The sequence below is a fragment of the Rhodofomes roseus genome, assembly GCF_022264815.1.
Source record: "Rhodofomes roseus strain CIRM-BRFM 1785 chromosome Unknown C8Q71scaffold_36, whole genome shotgun sequence".
In the NCBI taxonomy this organism is placed as follows: domain Eukaryota; kingdom Fungi; phylum Basidiomycota; class Agaricomycetes; order Polyporales; family Fomitopsidaceae; genus Rhodofomes; species Rhodofomes roseus.
The window spans coordinates 105,678-119,587 of record NW_025952992.1 but is presented as its reverse complement, the minus strand read 5'-3'; the positions used below and the strand labels follow the sequence as shown (position 1 = coordinate 119,587).

Genomic DNA, 13,910 nt, shown 5'->3' with positions numbered 1-13,910 from the left:
GTTGAGAACAGTCAAAGACACCTAGCTAGCGCGGCGGGGCGCGGTGGGCGCAGCGGAGTCGCCACTGGGCGGGTGGCAACCGGGCAGCCGCCGGGGACGCGACGACAGGCATCCTCGCAGCACAGCACACTGTCGTCCGGGGCGGCCGCGCGGGCCGCTCACGAGGCGGGGAGGGACAGCAAGTCGCGTGTGGGAGCGGCGGCGTGCTATCATCCACGCGCGCCGGATGATAGTAGCGCTTGCCGCCGCCGTCGTATGGCTGGGAACCGTGCCTGGTCCACAACGCGTTCGCAGGCCTTGCCAGTGGTTCGCACTGCTGGCGCCATCCGCACCCCACCGGTGAATATCGCCGCTTGCGCAGAGCGCGCCCGGCACGCCCCCGCTGCGCCCCGGGGCGGGCGGCGGGCGGGCGGTGGCGGGCGCAGCGGCGGGTGGCGCACACGCGTCGCCGCCGAGGCACGCGCGCCGAGGCGGCGAGTCAGACGCAGGCACCGAGCAACTCGCGGCGGGCAGTGGTCGGGGTCTGGGCGGGGAGGCGCTTGCACTGCAAAGGGATCCCAGATTGGGACGCATCAATCGGTTGGCCGCGGTAATTAAAGGGCACCGGATAAGGCAAGAGGGGGCATTTGGGGGTAAAATACGATCTGGATCTGTGATTAATTGGGAGCACAGCACGGAGACGGAGGGCTGGGGCGCATTTGCCCCGGGCGGACGAAGCGACGGGGATGCGATTGGCGGAGGCGTTCCCAGAGGATCTCGGATGGCGATTAGGCAGGACTGGCACCGCTCCCTGGGCCGCGCGCCCTCGGTATAAGACCCGCCCACTCGATCGCTGCTGGGCCTCGTCGCCGCGCCCTCCGCACCCATGCTCGATACTGCTGCCCCCTTGTTCGACGTCCAGCCGCTCAACAGCTACAACGTCGCGCAGCTCCGATACGCGTTGTGAGTGTCCTTCTGCGACTCGGGGCGGGAGACGCGGTGGTCCGCGACGCGTCGGGCTGCCCCTTCGAGCGAAGCAGGCGGGCTGTCACCTGTCAACTGCCAAACTGCTCGCGTCCCCGGAACACCTGCGCGCCTCCCGCGCTCCCTCTTTTCTTATTTATTATTCTCGCCGGCCATTGCTGACGGCGGCCCCCTCCAGCGAAGACGGCAAGTCCCTCGCCCTCGACGCCCTCCCCGACGCCCACGCCGTCCCCTTCGCGTCGCCCCTCTTGTCCGTCTCTGTCTCTCCGCCCATGTCCCCCGCTGACCCTCCTTCTCCCTGCTCCAGCTCCGCCCACGACTACGACGCCCGCCGCATGTCCACGTCCGCCACCTCTGACAGCAGCCTCCAGTCGCGCCCAGAAAAGCGCGGTCCGTCGCCCTCCAGCTCCCCGCTTCCCAAGAGGTCCCGCCCAGACATCTCGCTCGACCCCAACGCCTGGTCAAACCCGAACACGCCCTCGCCACACCCGCCCACAGAGCCTGAAGAGCGCCCCGACGCAGACCCCGCACGCGTCCAGCTCCCGTCGCTCGCGTCCACCTTCCAGGACCGCTACGAACGGCGCGCCTCGCTCCCGACCCTCTACTCAGACAACCCCGCGTCGCGCCTCCGCCTCCCGCCGCCGGGTCACCGCCCGAGCCAGTCCTCGTCCGGTCTCGCGTCGTACCAATTTCCCAACTCAGATAGCATAGACAGCACCCGCTCGTCCGCCATCTACGATTACCCCGCCTCCGGCCTCTCCCAGTCGGGCTCGAGCTCGTCCTACAACTTCTCGCCACTCCAGACGGACTACTCGCGCTCGTCCGGGCTCTCGTCGTCGATCTCCTCCGAGTCGGACTGGTCCGCAGGAGGCATTGTGCGGCCCAATTCGACGCCCGGCAACCTTGCAGGCGTGCCTGGCCTCAAATACGACGACGCGCTCCGCCACCCCTCCCTTGGTTCGCAGGATCTGTTCGGGGGTGTCACCCGGATCTCGGGCCATCACGCCTCGACAGATCGCAGTGCGCGTCAATCGTCCGGCATTAAGAGCGAGGAGTGGTCCTTCCCCTCCAACGACTTCAATATGAACCCGCCCTCCAGCGCGCCGTCCTACCCCTCCACTCCGTCCACTTCGGCGTCTGCAATGACCTCCTCCGCACCCAACATGTCTGGCACGAGCTCCCCTAACCGCTCGCCCCAGTCCGCCTCTGCCGCGAGTCTCGTCGAGCGTCCTCCGCGCAAGCGTGGTAAGCTCCCCAAGCCCGTCACCGACTTCCTCAAGGACTGGCTCCATCGACACTCGGACCACCCGTACCCTAGCGAGGAGGAGAAAAAGCAGCTGTGTAACGCTACTGGTCTCAGTATGAGCCAGGTGTCCAATTGGATGATCAACGTCAGTGACCATTTCTATTCCCGATATTGCCCCCATGTCTTCCCTTCCTGTCCTCCCTTCACACTCCTCGCGCTTGAGCTTGAGCTAAAGCTAATATGCTTTCATGACCTCATAGGCACGGCGACGCATTCTCGCGCCAGCGCACCGCGCCGCACAAGGTCCGACGACGACGACGCCGTTTAGCTCGCGTCCGGGCCCCGGCGTCGTCCCCAGCGTGCTCGACACCGGGCGGCGCGCGTCGATGCCGACGGACAGCCTGCAGCTGTATTATCCGATGTCGCTGCAGAGCCTTGGCGGCGACCCACACATGCCCGCGAGTACGCGGCATATGGTGAGCATGTCGCGCAGCCTATCGAGCAGTAATGCCACGGCGGGTAGCCTCAGCCAAGGTCACCATGGCCACGGCAGCAGCCCATATGCGCTTGATGGAGGGTACTCCACGAGCCACTCGCGGATGGGCTACGGCTCGAGTGGCTTGAGCCACGGGCACTCTTCGCATGGGAGCTCAGGCTACGGGATGGGTATGTCGATGAGCTCGAGCAGCGGACTGTCGGGAAGCTCGAGCTTCCTCGGCTCGTCGCAAAACCAGCTCTACGGCCACTCGTCCGGCGGGTACACGCAGAGCCCGCAGAGCGGCACGCGGATGACGATCCAGCAGGAGGACAGCCAGGCGCGGTATACGTTCCCCGACCACTCTGTCTCGCCACAGCCTGGTCCCGGCTCGGGCTACGGCACCCCGCAATAGTCGCGGGTCGCTGTATGCGCGGGTGGACACCCCCACTGACGGCCACTGCGCCTGAGGCGTCCATCTACGCCCGGGGCCGACCCCGCGCTCGGCCCACACGCTGCTTCGCGAGTTCGGCTTCGCACAAGCCTCGCGGGTGCACCTCCACGTACGTTCCATACCCTGTTTATCGCCTCGCCTCGCTCGACACCCTCGCAAGCTGCAAGCGCGCACGACGTCACGTTCCCCATCCTGCCCTGCCTGTGCTCACATGTCCGCAAGTAGACCTATCAGACAGCCCTCCTAATCGCCCGCGCGCCCCTGGCCGAGGCGCACACATTCTTGGTCGTTCGTTCCCACTCTCCTGCCGTCGCACGGACGCGCATTGCATTGCACAACGCCACTCTCGAGTGCGTCGTTGTCCCCCACGAACGTGTATCCAACCTTCCGTACGTATCCGTATCCGTATTGTATTTAACGCAAAATGCCCCTCTGCCCCGTCGGCCCTGTTTTCTTGGTATCGCGCGCTGCCGCTGCTCTGCATCTGCATCTGTGCTCTCTACGTCTACTACCCATCGCATATTTCCAGTCTCGTGTCTCTGTTGGGCTCCGGCTATGGACAGCGTGTTTATCTGCCTCGTCTCCTCTATCCGCCTGTGTTCTTTGTAATCATTGTCGACTCGTAACGCCTACTCGTCTGTTCGCTCGCACGATGTATGTATGTAACGTAAGATAACGTAAGGTACTGTACGCACTAGTAGTCACACCCAACCACTGCATCGCATCAGCCCCGCTGGTCGATGCGAGCGCCGCAATAAATACGCATCGAGAATGCACAGAGGAAGGGAGAGTTCGCGCTGATGATGGAGTGGTGCCTGCACCGTGATCCTGGGCGGATTCCAGTGCTGGACACGGAGCGCGTGCGAGCGAGCGCGTCTGGATTGGGACGCGTCCATTCGTGGGTTGCTGGCCTCGGCTAGCGGGCGATACATTGCACCCACCCATCAGCGTCCCAGGAGGAAGCTGGGACGCCCCAGGCTCAGAGCCCCGGGCCCGGAGGGGCGAGGACGAGCCGCGGGGTGCGCACCATACGGATGCGGGGCTCCCAGGAACGCCTCGTGCGGGCGTGCGAGCGGGACGCGCTCGAGGGCGCACAGGTGACGGCTGCGTCCGCCTCTCTTTGTACGTCCGTTTGTCCGCCCGCGAGCGAAGCCTGATGGGCGCGCGTGCGCGACGGTGCTCTTGCGTAACGGCACGTAGCTGCGAAGCCTCCTGGGCGCACGCGCAAGACACAGACGCAGAGGAAGACGGGGACGAATTCATCGATTGCGGCGGCGGGGATCGCGCCCGGAAGCTTTCGCTGGGTGCGTTCGTATTTGATGCCGTGGACGGTGCAATGAGACTGAATGCGTGGTTGCTGCCTTTTGCCGCCTTTTGCCAATCCATACCGCAGCATGCTCCGTTCGTGCGCCATGCGCGCGCGCGCCTTCCCTCCCTCTCTAGGCGGGCGAATGCCTTACTCGCCGTGGATCCTCGCAGCCCTGAGACCATGCATGCGCCATTTGGTATGTAACCGGTTTTGAAGGTTTCTGATTAAGTGGACACCCGGATACTGCAGGCCGCCGCCGGAGCTGCTGGAGGCGAGGCGCGAGGCGCCGATGCGCATGCCGCACGCGGAACGGCCGGCCGGTCGTGTTGACGGTGCCAGTGGGCCTCGAGAGGCATCTGCAGCTGAGATTCAGTGCGGAGGGCGACGAGATTGCATCAGCATCGCAGACGAGATCGCAGTGATGTTCCTCGCATGCGAACTCAAACGGCTGCGTACTTGTTCGAGACTCGAGATGCTAGCCTTCCTTGTGTCCTGCAGCCAGCCTGCGTGCGTTTTGTGCGCAACTCGCAGATGCACAACGGCGGCGATACGTCACCGGATGCCCATATATGGCATACTCTGGGCGTGGGACCCCGGCCCGCGCCTACCGCTCGGTGGCTGGAGATAGATTGCGAGGGCAGTGCGCCGTGCAAGGTTGGGCGCGCGCACACCGGCGCAACCACTCTCAGCCGCAGCGCTGCGTGGCCCGAGCGTGGCCTCCACTCCGAGGCAGTCCTCCATGTTACACAGTATCCTCAAACCCGTCGCGAGCCACAATTCCACACATGCCTCCCGAATAGGCGTGATGATGCTCCGGCCTTCAGGCTCAGGCCCCGCTGATTAAGGTTCCGAGGGTAGGCGGACCTTGGAGAAGCACAGCTAAGGCTTTGATACGGCGATGTCCTTTGACTTCGTGAAGATGGAGAATATCATATCAAGGGTAAGCACAGAACATGACTCCATTCATTCATTCACATGAGCGGCTTCGCATAGCCCGGCGGCACACCGAATGGGTTCGCTCGCCCGATGACCAAGGCGTGTGTGTTTAGGCCCCGCGGAAGTAGGTGTAAGAGTGCCACTAGCGTCGCACTCCAGGAGACGTTGCGGTGTCTGAGATCTGAGAAGCGTCGAAGCGGAGCAGCTGTCGTCCCCGGGGCGGCTGCTTCTTTGTCATTTTCTGCCAATGTCTAATGTCAGTGCGTCACTTGTCTGGGCGATCTTGATAGACAGAGAAGTCGCCAGCTGTCGTCCTCGAGTCGGGAGGCGGGAGGTGGTTTGGGTGACAGAACCACTCAACGTCCTGACCTCCAGGCGGTTAGGAACGCCTGCGGCGTGGCGTTGCCGTCATCGTATGTTCCTCCGAGATTTGTGCAAACTCAAACTCAGGGATATCGATAGACGCTATCCGACGGAATCGGCACTTTGCATCCCCTTGGGACCTGAAGGAGGAGTGCGCGGGGGGATACCAGTCAGTCTTGCTTCGGAAGCAAGTCCGGTGCACTATTCAGCAGTGCGTTGTGAAACGATGCTCAAAGTAATGCCCATAACGGTATGATACAGACTGATTACCGTACTACGCGCGCTTACCATGACTCAGGACGGCGAGACAGGGATGATTCCCTCCAACTCAGTTCCGGCAGTATGATCGTAACAACACACTAGCATTTCGCCATCGGTACACGAATACAAGCATAGTAAGTCGATAATTGTAACCCTTCGTCGAAGTATAGCGCTACTACACCATACCATCAGCCTGAGCGCCCACTCACACTTAGTCGAGCTCGTCAAGCTCGAAGCCGCGCTCGAACAGCTCGCCGTCCATGTCGAAGTCGCCACGAGCGAAGAGCTCGTAGTCGACCTCGCGGGGCCGGCGCGCAGGGCTGGGCGGGGGCGCCGGGGGTGGGGGGCCCGGACGAGGACGAGGACGAGGCTGCGGCCGCGGAAGAGGTGGGGGGCGGGGGCGTGGCTCCATTCTGCCGTGATCACGAGCGAAGAGCTCCTCCTGGAACTCGCGCTCGGCAAGCTCGTCGTACTCGCGTTCAAACAAGGCCCCGTCATCCTCGCGGGGGCGGCGCGTATGGTCCCTTGGCGGCACGCGTGGCGGTGGGCCCGGGCGAGGACGAGGGCGAGGGCCCGGGCGGGGAATAGGGCGCGGCTCTGGATTGTAGTGGCCGACGGTACGAGCGACGAGATCTTCCTCGAACTCGCGGGGCCGGCGCGCAGGGCTGGGCGGGGGCGCCGGGGGTGGTGGGCCCGGACGAGGACGAGGACGAGGCTGCGGCCGCGGAAGAGGTGGGGGGCGGGGGCGTGGCTCCATTCTGCCGTGATCACGAGCGAGGAGCTCCTCCTGGAACTCGCGCTCGGAAAGCTCGTCGTACTCGCGTTCGAATAGAGCCTCCTGATCTTCGCGAGGGCGGTGCGCAGGGCTGGGCGGGGGCGCCGGGGGTGGAGGGCCCGGACGAGGACGAGGACGAGGCTGTGGCCGCGGGAGAGGCGGGGGACGGGGGCGTGGCTCCTGTCTGCCGTGATCACGAACGACGAGGTCCTCCTGGAACTCGCGCTCGATCAAAGCGGCGTCCTCAGGCTCATATGAGCGACTGTGCGGAGATGTCAGAATGAGTGCATAGAGTTAGTGACAGGAGGCACTCACGTCGTGACTGGACGAGCAAGCCCGGGGGCAGCGATGGCCGCGATGAGCGCGGCTTTCGCAAGCGCAGAGTAGCGCATAGTAAGGCTAGGACGGAAGGTCGTTACAGATGCTTGGGGCAGAAAGATCGCGGGTCGTTACAAAGAAGAAAAAACAGAGCTAGTAGAAGTATTTCGTCAGAGGCCCGTTTTCCGCCATTAGCATTGGAGTGAGACTTACCGGCCAGCACCCTAGTCGTTAAGCTCGTAGAAAACGAATGAGCTGAGGGACAGTGCTGAGCATACGCATCCTCTTATACTCTGGAGTGAAGGGCAAAGGTACCCGGGTGAACACTCTAGATAGTTTCTCCGTTGACACTGACAGAACCCGACAGGGGATCTTCCACCTTGACATCTGTGATCAGATGTTCAGTGTCATTCCGATGATGCATCATTGAGAGCTGTCCTGCTTCATCGCCGGTCATGAATAAGTCCCTTCGCTGGGCTGGGATGGTACACACTGGCAGTCGTCTCTGGCACACAGTAACTGGTAGGCCGTAGGCGAGACCACCCCTAGTTGATTACACGAGCGAGGACTCCGTCAACGTAATTCCTTTGCAGATCGGCGAGAGTGGTACTAGTAGTCTTACGAACACTTGGGATGCACTTCATGCCCGTGTTCTTCCGGCCATCGTGCCGGCCATCAACTGCATCTTGTGCGTTGGCAGTTGACTAAATCCTGATTGCTCACGTATATACCTATGTCGCGCGCGGTATGCCAACGGTAGTCACGATTGAATTTACTCAGCAAAGATTCGGCCGGACCCCAACATCCCCAATTGAGCTCTGGTCGCAGGGCCAGAAGCAGAGTCGTCTGCAGTAAGGTGATCCGCAGTAGATAGTAAATCTAAACGATGAGGGGGCCCGTGGTAAGGATGAGGTCTGGAAGGCCCGGAGCGTGGTGCACCGCATGAAAACGTCAGTGTCGGACAAGTGTCGGGAGCACTCCTTGCCTTCACATCACAGCACAACCGGTCTAGCTGATTTATTAAGCTTCGAGTCTGATAAAGTGCGAATGTGGATGGAGATGGATGAAAAACGCATGCTGTGGCTGTCACATGGTATAAGTCGCGCGACCGCCGCAGGCGGCAGAACTACCAGACCTACCAGCAGTTCTAGTCAACGCTCGCTAGCAACGTCTCGGAACCGACAACGAATATCTGCGCGAGCGATCTCAGCCGTTGCGCTCCACGAATCGCCAGGTGGGGATCGGCGTGTTCGAGAGATCTGATCCAGGAACTGATCCGGGCTACGAGCTGTCACTGCGATCAACGCGCAGCCTCGGCGGACCAGTCAGGGACCAGCCGAGGCCGTGCGTTGAACCCGAGCTCAGCCTACGATGCGGCCCATCACGGCCGGTGAACAGTTTACTTGCAGTTTACCGAGCGCACTCGTCATGACAGGTCGGGTAACTCGGCGGAGCCCTGAGGAGATCTACCAGGCGATCAAGGTGCTCATGCTGTGCGTGTTCAAATCGAGATTCGAGCCTGGTTGTAGGTTCGCAACCAATTCATCATTCGAGTAAATCGGTTCTGAAGCAACGAGCCACGCGTACCCAGTATCGAAAGGGACTCGAGAAGAGCCAGAACCACGCGCAGTGAGGCGAGCCGAGCGGAATGAATCTTCCATACACAGAGGCGACTGCCACATATACTCACAGTAACGTCGATGCGGTGGGCAAACGTAAACGAGCAGAAAGCCTTTCGATCAGTCTTTGTTACTTTGAGGAGGACGCCGCCGGAGACCGCTGGGAAACTCAAGGGAAACTGCCCATATTTCCATATTAGGTAATTTAGACGCTGCCGCAACGTTGTCGGCGCCTATCGCCGCATCACCACCCTTGCCCCTCCTTGCCCTCTCTTTCATTGACCATCGCGACGCTGCACCAAGCTTGACTTGGACAGCCAATCTTCCCCCGACGTTGGGGTTCAAACTCCTGTACAAGTCGTGCGGCGGCAAAGCAACGTTCGATCTCACGCCAACCGATCTCACTCCAACCGAGATCAAGTCGTCTATCCGTGTTACTTAAGTGCGTATGAACATGGGTGCGCTATGTAGAGCAACTCATGACCGAAAGGCTTTTTAATTCAGCGAGCCAGCATGTCCATACAATCTCTCAATTACGATGTCATGGAGGCCATTCTATCCTTCGTCGAACCGCGGGATGCTCTACCTCTGACTGCTACCTGTCAGGCGCTACACGTGCCCGCGACGCGTAGACTCTTGTCCGAAGTCTTCATCGACTGGGAAGTCGGTGCTGGTGGCAGCAGTCAGATGGAGAAGAAAGCCCCGGCAGCTGACACGGGAGTGTACAACATGAAGGGCTTGCTGTTCTGCGAGTACATGCTCCGCGACATCCAGAATCGCCCTCAATGTTTGAAAGCGCTGTACTTGCACCGCTCCGAACGCCCCTCGTGGCGGAAGTCGGTGCGCCGCCCGAAGCTCGTGCCCTTTCACGAGCGCATTACCGAAGTCATCCCCCACGCAACGACCTTGCGCACGCTCTACCTCGATGCCCGGGATGCCAGGAAGACATCTTTCACCGAGAATCGTCCCTCGCTGGCGGATGCACTCGCCAATGTCCAGTCACTTGAGACTATCCGATTCCACTGTCGTCATACCAGCGATCTTGCACTGCTATGTCGTATGAAAAGCCAGCCGCGGACAGTGTGGTGCTCATCTTCGTGGCAGAGCTTTGAACCATCCAGACAACTGAGCAGATTTTTGCACAATTTCGTCGAACGGCTCACTACATTGAGGATCCGTGGCGTACACGACATAATGCTTGCGAATGCGCAGTTGGGCTTGGTCTGGCCTCGGGTCAAGGAGCTCGCGATCCAAGATCAATTCATCATGGACAAATACTGGCAGATCCTCCCCCGCGCATTTCCCAATCTTCGTAGTCTCCGTGTCGTCCCATGGTCGGTCACAACTGTGGATGCCGACCTTGAATGGTCCGAATTGGACGTCGTTTGTACGAGGAGCCTATTGCCCCTACGATGCCGCGTACGCAGCCTTGAGCTTGCATCCGACCTCAATCCCCATATACTTCCGGCTCATCGCTACGTCGCCTCTCAATTCGACATGCTTCGTCGTGCTATGCCCGTCGTGTTGACTTGCCATTACGAACGCCAGATCCTGGAGTTGGTACCGAAACATCTGGGGTCCTTGAAGGTTCTTCATCTGACGGAGTACGCTGGCTGGTGGCGAGCGACCGGCGCGAACGATCACCGGCACCTCCCAGAATGGACAAGCACTACCTTAGTGAGTCCCTCCGTGCATCTAACACATCTGAATTGTGAAAACAAGTCTATTTAGCGGCATATCGCGTCCGCCCTCGCCTCGTCGCGGATCCGTGCTGTCATCATCGAGCTCCCCCACAACGCCACTATCCGCAAAGCTCAGCTTCGATCGCACGCTGAGAACATTGCCACGCACGCTGGGTCCCTCGAACTCATAGGTATTCATCTTTATGGCTTCAGAAACCGACGTCTCTGGCCGATAGAACGCCTTCAAGACTGGAGGACTTCACTCTGCAACTGGTACCATGTAACGTCCAGAAATACCGACGGGACACCGTGTCTCACCATAGTTCCCAAAGAGGATGTGCTGCTCGTAGTCCCACAGCTTCTTCAATCATTTCAGGGTGTTCCTTGATGTTCTGCATGTACCTTCGTCCTATATTGAAGTGCTTGCTTCGGTCAACAGCGATGCTGGACTGTTGGAGTTGAAAAGATCGAAACAGCATGCATTGCCTGGCCCTGGCTAGTAGGATGTATGTGCCATCTGCGATGATATCATGTTTATCGCGTCGCTGCTGTCCAACGTGACCCGGTTCGACTTAAAGGTGTGCGCATGCGTCGAGTCACCCGGCCCGGCGAGTCAGAATGTGAACTACATAGGGGGCCTGTCATTCGACTAAGTACGATGAATACGATAAAACCGGCGACCGGACTCTACGTGAATCGCATCGAAACCACCGCACCTCAAGCTCAAGCTCGACTCATCCTCCCTCGAGTTTCCTTCAGCCAACTGGACGCACGCGGTTTGACGGACTCGGACAATGGCAACAGATACTCGGCCAGAAAAGAAACAAGATACATGGTCTGCTTCTAACTATCAAACGACCGCCTCATTCGTGTATTCCAATAAGTTCACTGCCCCCGTCCTCACGCTGTTGGATGCCAAACCGGGAGAAAAGATCATAGACGTCGGCTGCGGGAGCGGCGAAGTGACAGTGCAGATCAAACAGCTGGTAGGAGAATCGGGGTTGGTAGTGGGACTGGATAGTAGCGAGAGCATGGTGGGTGATTCCTCATCTCTACGATGTGCTCTTGGACGCCCATCACTGCCCTCAGATCGTTCAATGCAACGAAGTCGGGCTCGAGCACGCGTTCGTAGGCGATGCGCAGGCCATAGAGATCCCGTCTTCATGGGATGCCTCTCTGCAAGGCGGATATGACGCGGTATTCTCCAATGCGGCCCTGCACTGGTGCAAGCAGAACCCGAAGGGCGTGGTCGAGAGCGCGAAGCGCCTGCTGAAGCCTGGGGGCCGTTTCGTCGTCGAGATGGGAGGACAAATGAACTGCATCGGTGAGCATGACATGCTGTGATACGAACGTACCACTGAAGATGGCCACGTCCGCAGGGGTGAGGGCGGCCCTGCACCACGTCCTCCGGAGCCGGGGCTATGACCCCGAACTGCTTGACCCGTGGTACTTCCCATCCGTCGCGGACTATAGTGCAGTACGTCGTTCCAATAGAGACTGTTCACTGTGATTGACGTACTAATCGCCCGCCTCGCAGCTGCTCGAATCTGCTGGCTTCGACGTGCAAACCATCTCCCTCCATCCCCGCATCACCCCACTCAATGGCGCTGTGATTGACTGGCTACGCCTCTTTGCGAGGCCGCATTTCCTGGGAACGATGGATGACAAGGCGGCGGAGGAGATCATGGAGGCCGTGCAGGAGATGTGCGCGGTCGACTGCCGGGACTCGGAGGGGAGATGGAGCATGGTGTATATCCGCCTGAGATTCGTTGCCATTTCGCGGGCGTAGATATGCAGCTGCGCTTGCAGAGAACTGCTCAATGATACGACAAGGAATAGGAGGGCTTTGCGCAACAGTCCTTGCCAGTAATGAGCAAGAGAAAGACGCGTCGGGCATGCGACGCGATTCGGATAAGATCTTGAGATCCGCGGTACCGAGCGATGTTCTACCAACCGTCCGGCGCTTGATCGTGCATCGACCTTGCACTCTTCAAGTCAGTTGCAGGGCTCATTCGCAACGACGCTACGAACCATGAGCACAGTACAGTTCATCAACAACCTCTCCGCGAACGCGTCGGGTCAGCCGACTCACTCGCATTCACACGACGGCGGGGCGTCGCACACACACGGCCCAGGTGAACACGGGCACACGCACGAACACCTGGACCATCCGGGTAAGCAGACTACCACAAGAAATGGAATGGAAGGTTAAGTTTTGATTTCTGGCCAGGGAAGTTTGCGGAGCGCGACCTGCCGGACTACTCTTCGCGCAACTTCGAAGAACGCGGCTTCACAATCGGGATCGGAGGGTGTGTCCGTTTTGCTTTCCCCCGCCGTGTGTGACCCTCATGCGGCTTCTGTGCCTCTACGAAGGCCCGTAGGCTCAGGAAAGACTGCACTCACGCTCGCTCTCTGCAAGGCGCTCCGCCAGGAGTACAACATCGGTTCGGGACCTGTTCCTCCTGTTCCCTTCTCTCTCTGATGCCACCACTGCAGCGACGGTCACGAACGACATCTTCACGCGTGAGGATCAGGAGTTCCTGATCAAGAACAAGGCCCTCCCCGAGTCGCGCATCCTCGCCATCGAGACTGGCGGCTGCCCGCACGCCGCCATTCGCGAGGACATCAGCGCGAACATGGGCGCGCTCGAGACACTGCAGGCTAAGTATGGCTGCCAGCTCCTGTTCGTCGAGAGTGGTGGCGACAACCTCGCCGCCAACTACTCGCGCGAGCTAGCGGACTACATCATATACGTGATCGATGTCTCGGTGCGTCATTGTTGGCGAATATGAGGGGTGAATATTGCTCGCTGATGGCGCGTTGTTGGCAGGGAGGGGACAAGATCCCGCGTAAAGGCGGTCCGGGTATATCGCAATCGGACTTGTTGACCATCAATAAGGTGGGTGCCCCACCGTATCATAGGGCCAAACGGCATCGCCAAACGGTCACCCACAGATCGATCTCGCGCCGTTCGTGAACGCTTCGCTCGAAGTCATGGACCGCGACTCGAAGCTCATGAGGGGAGACGGACCCACCGTCTTCGCAAGTGTCAAGGAAGGCAAAGGCGTGCAAGACATCATTGACCTGATTCTGGCGGCGTGGAGAGCTGCAGGAAGCCCAGGAAAGCCGGGGGCTGTTGGGGACTTCTGACGGCAGTGGTGGACGCAAATAAAGAATGAGATAATCTCGTGTAATACTATACCGACATCAGAAGCTGCTGGTTGGCGAAGAAATGCTGCTCCTGCTGTACTACATGTGCATATGGGACGTCGTCTATGATCCAGAGAAAGTGAATCATATTGCGAGCATACGGTCCGTCATAAGCAAGTATGGCAAGAAGGGGTCCAGAACCAAGGCATCATAGAATGCGGGAGGAAGAAATAGAAGGGAACAGAAAGGATGAATGTCGTGTATGGAAAGGAATAATGGGGCATAGAGTAGGGAAAGTAACGTAGAATGCAGGAGGATGAAATAAAAGAGAGTAGAGGATGGATGTCGTGTATGGGGAG

At 59.8% G+C, this 13,910-nt stretch overlaps 6 protein-coding genes across 6 annotated transcripts; 4 read left to right on the top strand and 2 right to left on the bottom strand.

Annotated features, from left to right (window-relative positions):
* Positions 1 to 755: 755 nt before the first annotated feature.
* C8Q71DRAFT_396402 (uncharacterized protein) lies at positions 756 to 3,423 on the top strand. Its single transcript, XM_047918297.1, has 4 exons — positions 756 to 942; positions 1,142 to 1,213; positions 1,271 to 2,354; positions 2,470 to 3,423. Exons 1-4 carry the CDS (start codon positions 866 to 868, stop codon positions 3,097 to 3,099), a joined length of 1,863 nt encoding a protein of 620 aa, XP_047773100.1. The 5' UTR covers positions 756 to 865; the 3' UTR covers positions 3,100 to 3,423.
* On the bottom strand, positions 3,424 to 4,783 carry C8Q71DRAFT_396405 (uncharacterized protein). Its single transcript, XM_047918298.1, has one exon. It carries the CDS (start codon positions 4,627 to 4,629, stop codon positions 3,748 to 3,750), a length of 882 nt encoding a protein of 293 aa, XP_047773099.1. The 5' UTR covers positions 4,630 to 4,783; the 3' UTR covers positions 3,424 to 3,747.
* Positions 4,784 to 6,218: 1,435 nt separating this feature from the next.
* On the bottom strand, positions 6,219 to 7,174 carry C8Q71DRAFT_727926 (uncharacterized protein; the record flags this gene model as incomplete). Its single annotated transcript, XM_047921907.1, has 2 exons — positions 6,219 to 7,044; positions 7,098 to 7,174. The coding sequence occupies 2 exons, from the start codon at positions 7,172 to 7,174 to the stop codon at positions 6,219 to 6,221; spliced, it is 903 nt and encodes a 300-aa protein (XP_047773098.1).
* A 1,797-nt stretch (positions 7,175 to 8,971) lies between these two features.
* On the top strand, positions 8,972 to 10,943 carry C8Q71DRAFT_789362 (uncharacterized protein). The gene is made up of 3 exons (XM_047925256.1): positions 8,972 to 9,161; positions 9,224 to 10,396; positions 10,451 to 10,943. Exons 2-3 carry the CDS (start codon positions 9,233 to 9,235, stop codon positions 10,787 to 10,789), a joined length of 1,503 nt encoding a protein of 500 aa, XP_047773097.1. The 5' UTR covers positions 8,972 to 9,161; positions 9,224 to 9,232; the 3' UTR covers positions 10,790 to 10,943.
* Positions 10,944 to 11,009: 66 nt separating this feature from the next.
* On the top strand, positions 11,010 to 12,282 carry C8Q71DRAFT_789360 (S-adenosyl-L-methionine-dependent methyltransferase). Its single transcript, XM_047925255.1, has 4 exons — positions 11,010 to 11,435; positions 11,491 to 11,725; positions 11,781 to 11,878; positions 11,939 to 12,282. The coding sequence occupies exons 1-4, from the start codon at positions 11,196 to 11,198 to the stop codon at positions 12,188 to 12,190; spliced, it is 825 nt and encodes a 274-aa protein (XP_047773096.1). The 5' UTR covers positions 11,010 to 11,195; the 3' UTR covers positions 12,191 to 12,282.
* Positions 12,283 to 12,433: 151 nt separating this feature from the next.
* C8Q71DRAFT_863037 (P-loop containing nucleoside triphosphate hydrolase protein) lies at positions 12,434 to 13,551 on the top strand (the record flags this gene model as incomplete). Its single annotated transcript, XM_047928110.1, has 6 exons — positions 12,434 to 12,575; positions 12,632 to 12,710; positions 12,775 to 12,845; positions 12,898 to 13,169; positions 13,232 to 13,300; positions 13,357 to 13,551. The coding sequence occupies 6 exons, from the start codon at positions 12,434 to 12,436 to the stop codon at positions 13,549 to 13,551; spliced, it is 828 nt and encodes a 275-aa protein (XP_047773095.1).
* Between the last annotated feature and the right edge of the window lie 359 nt (positions 13,552 to 13,910).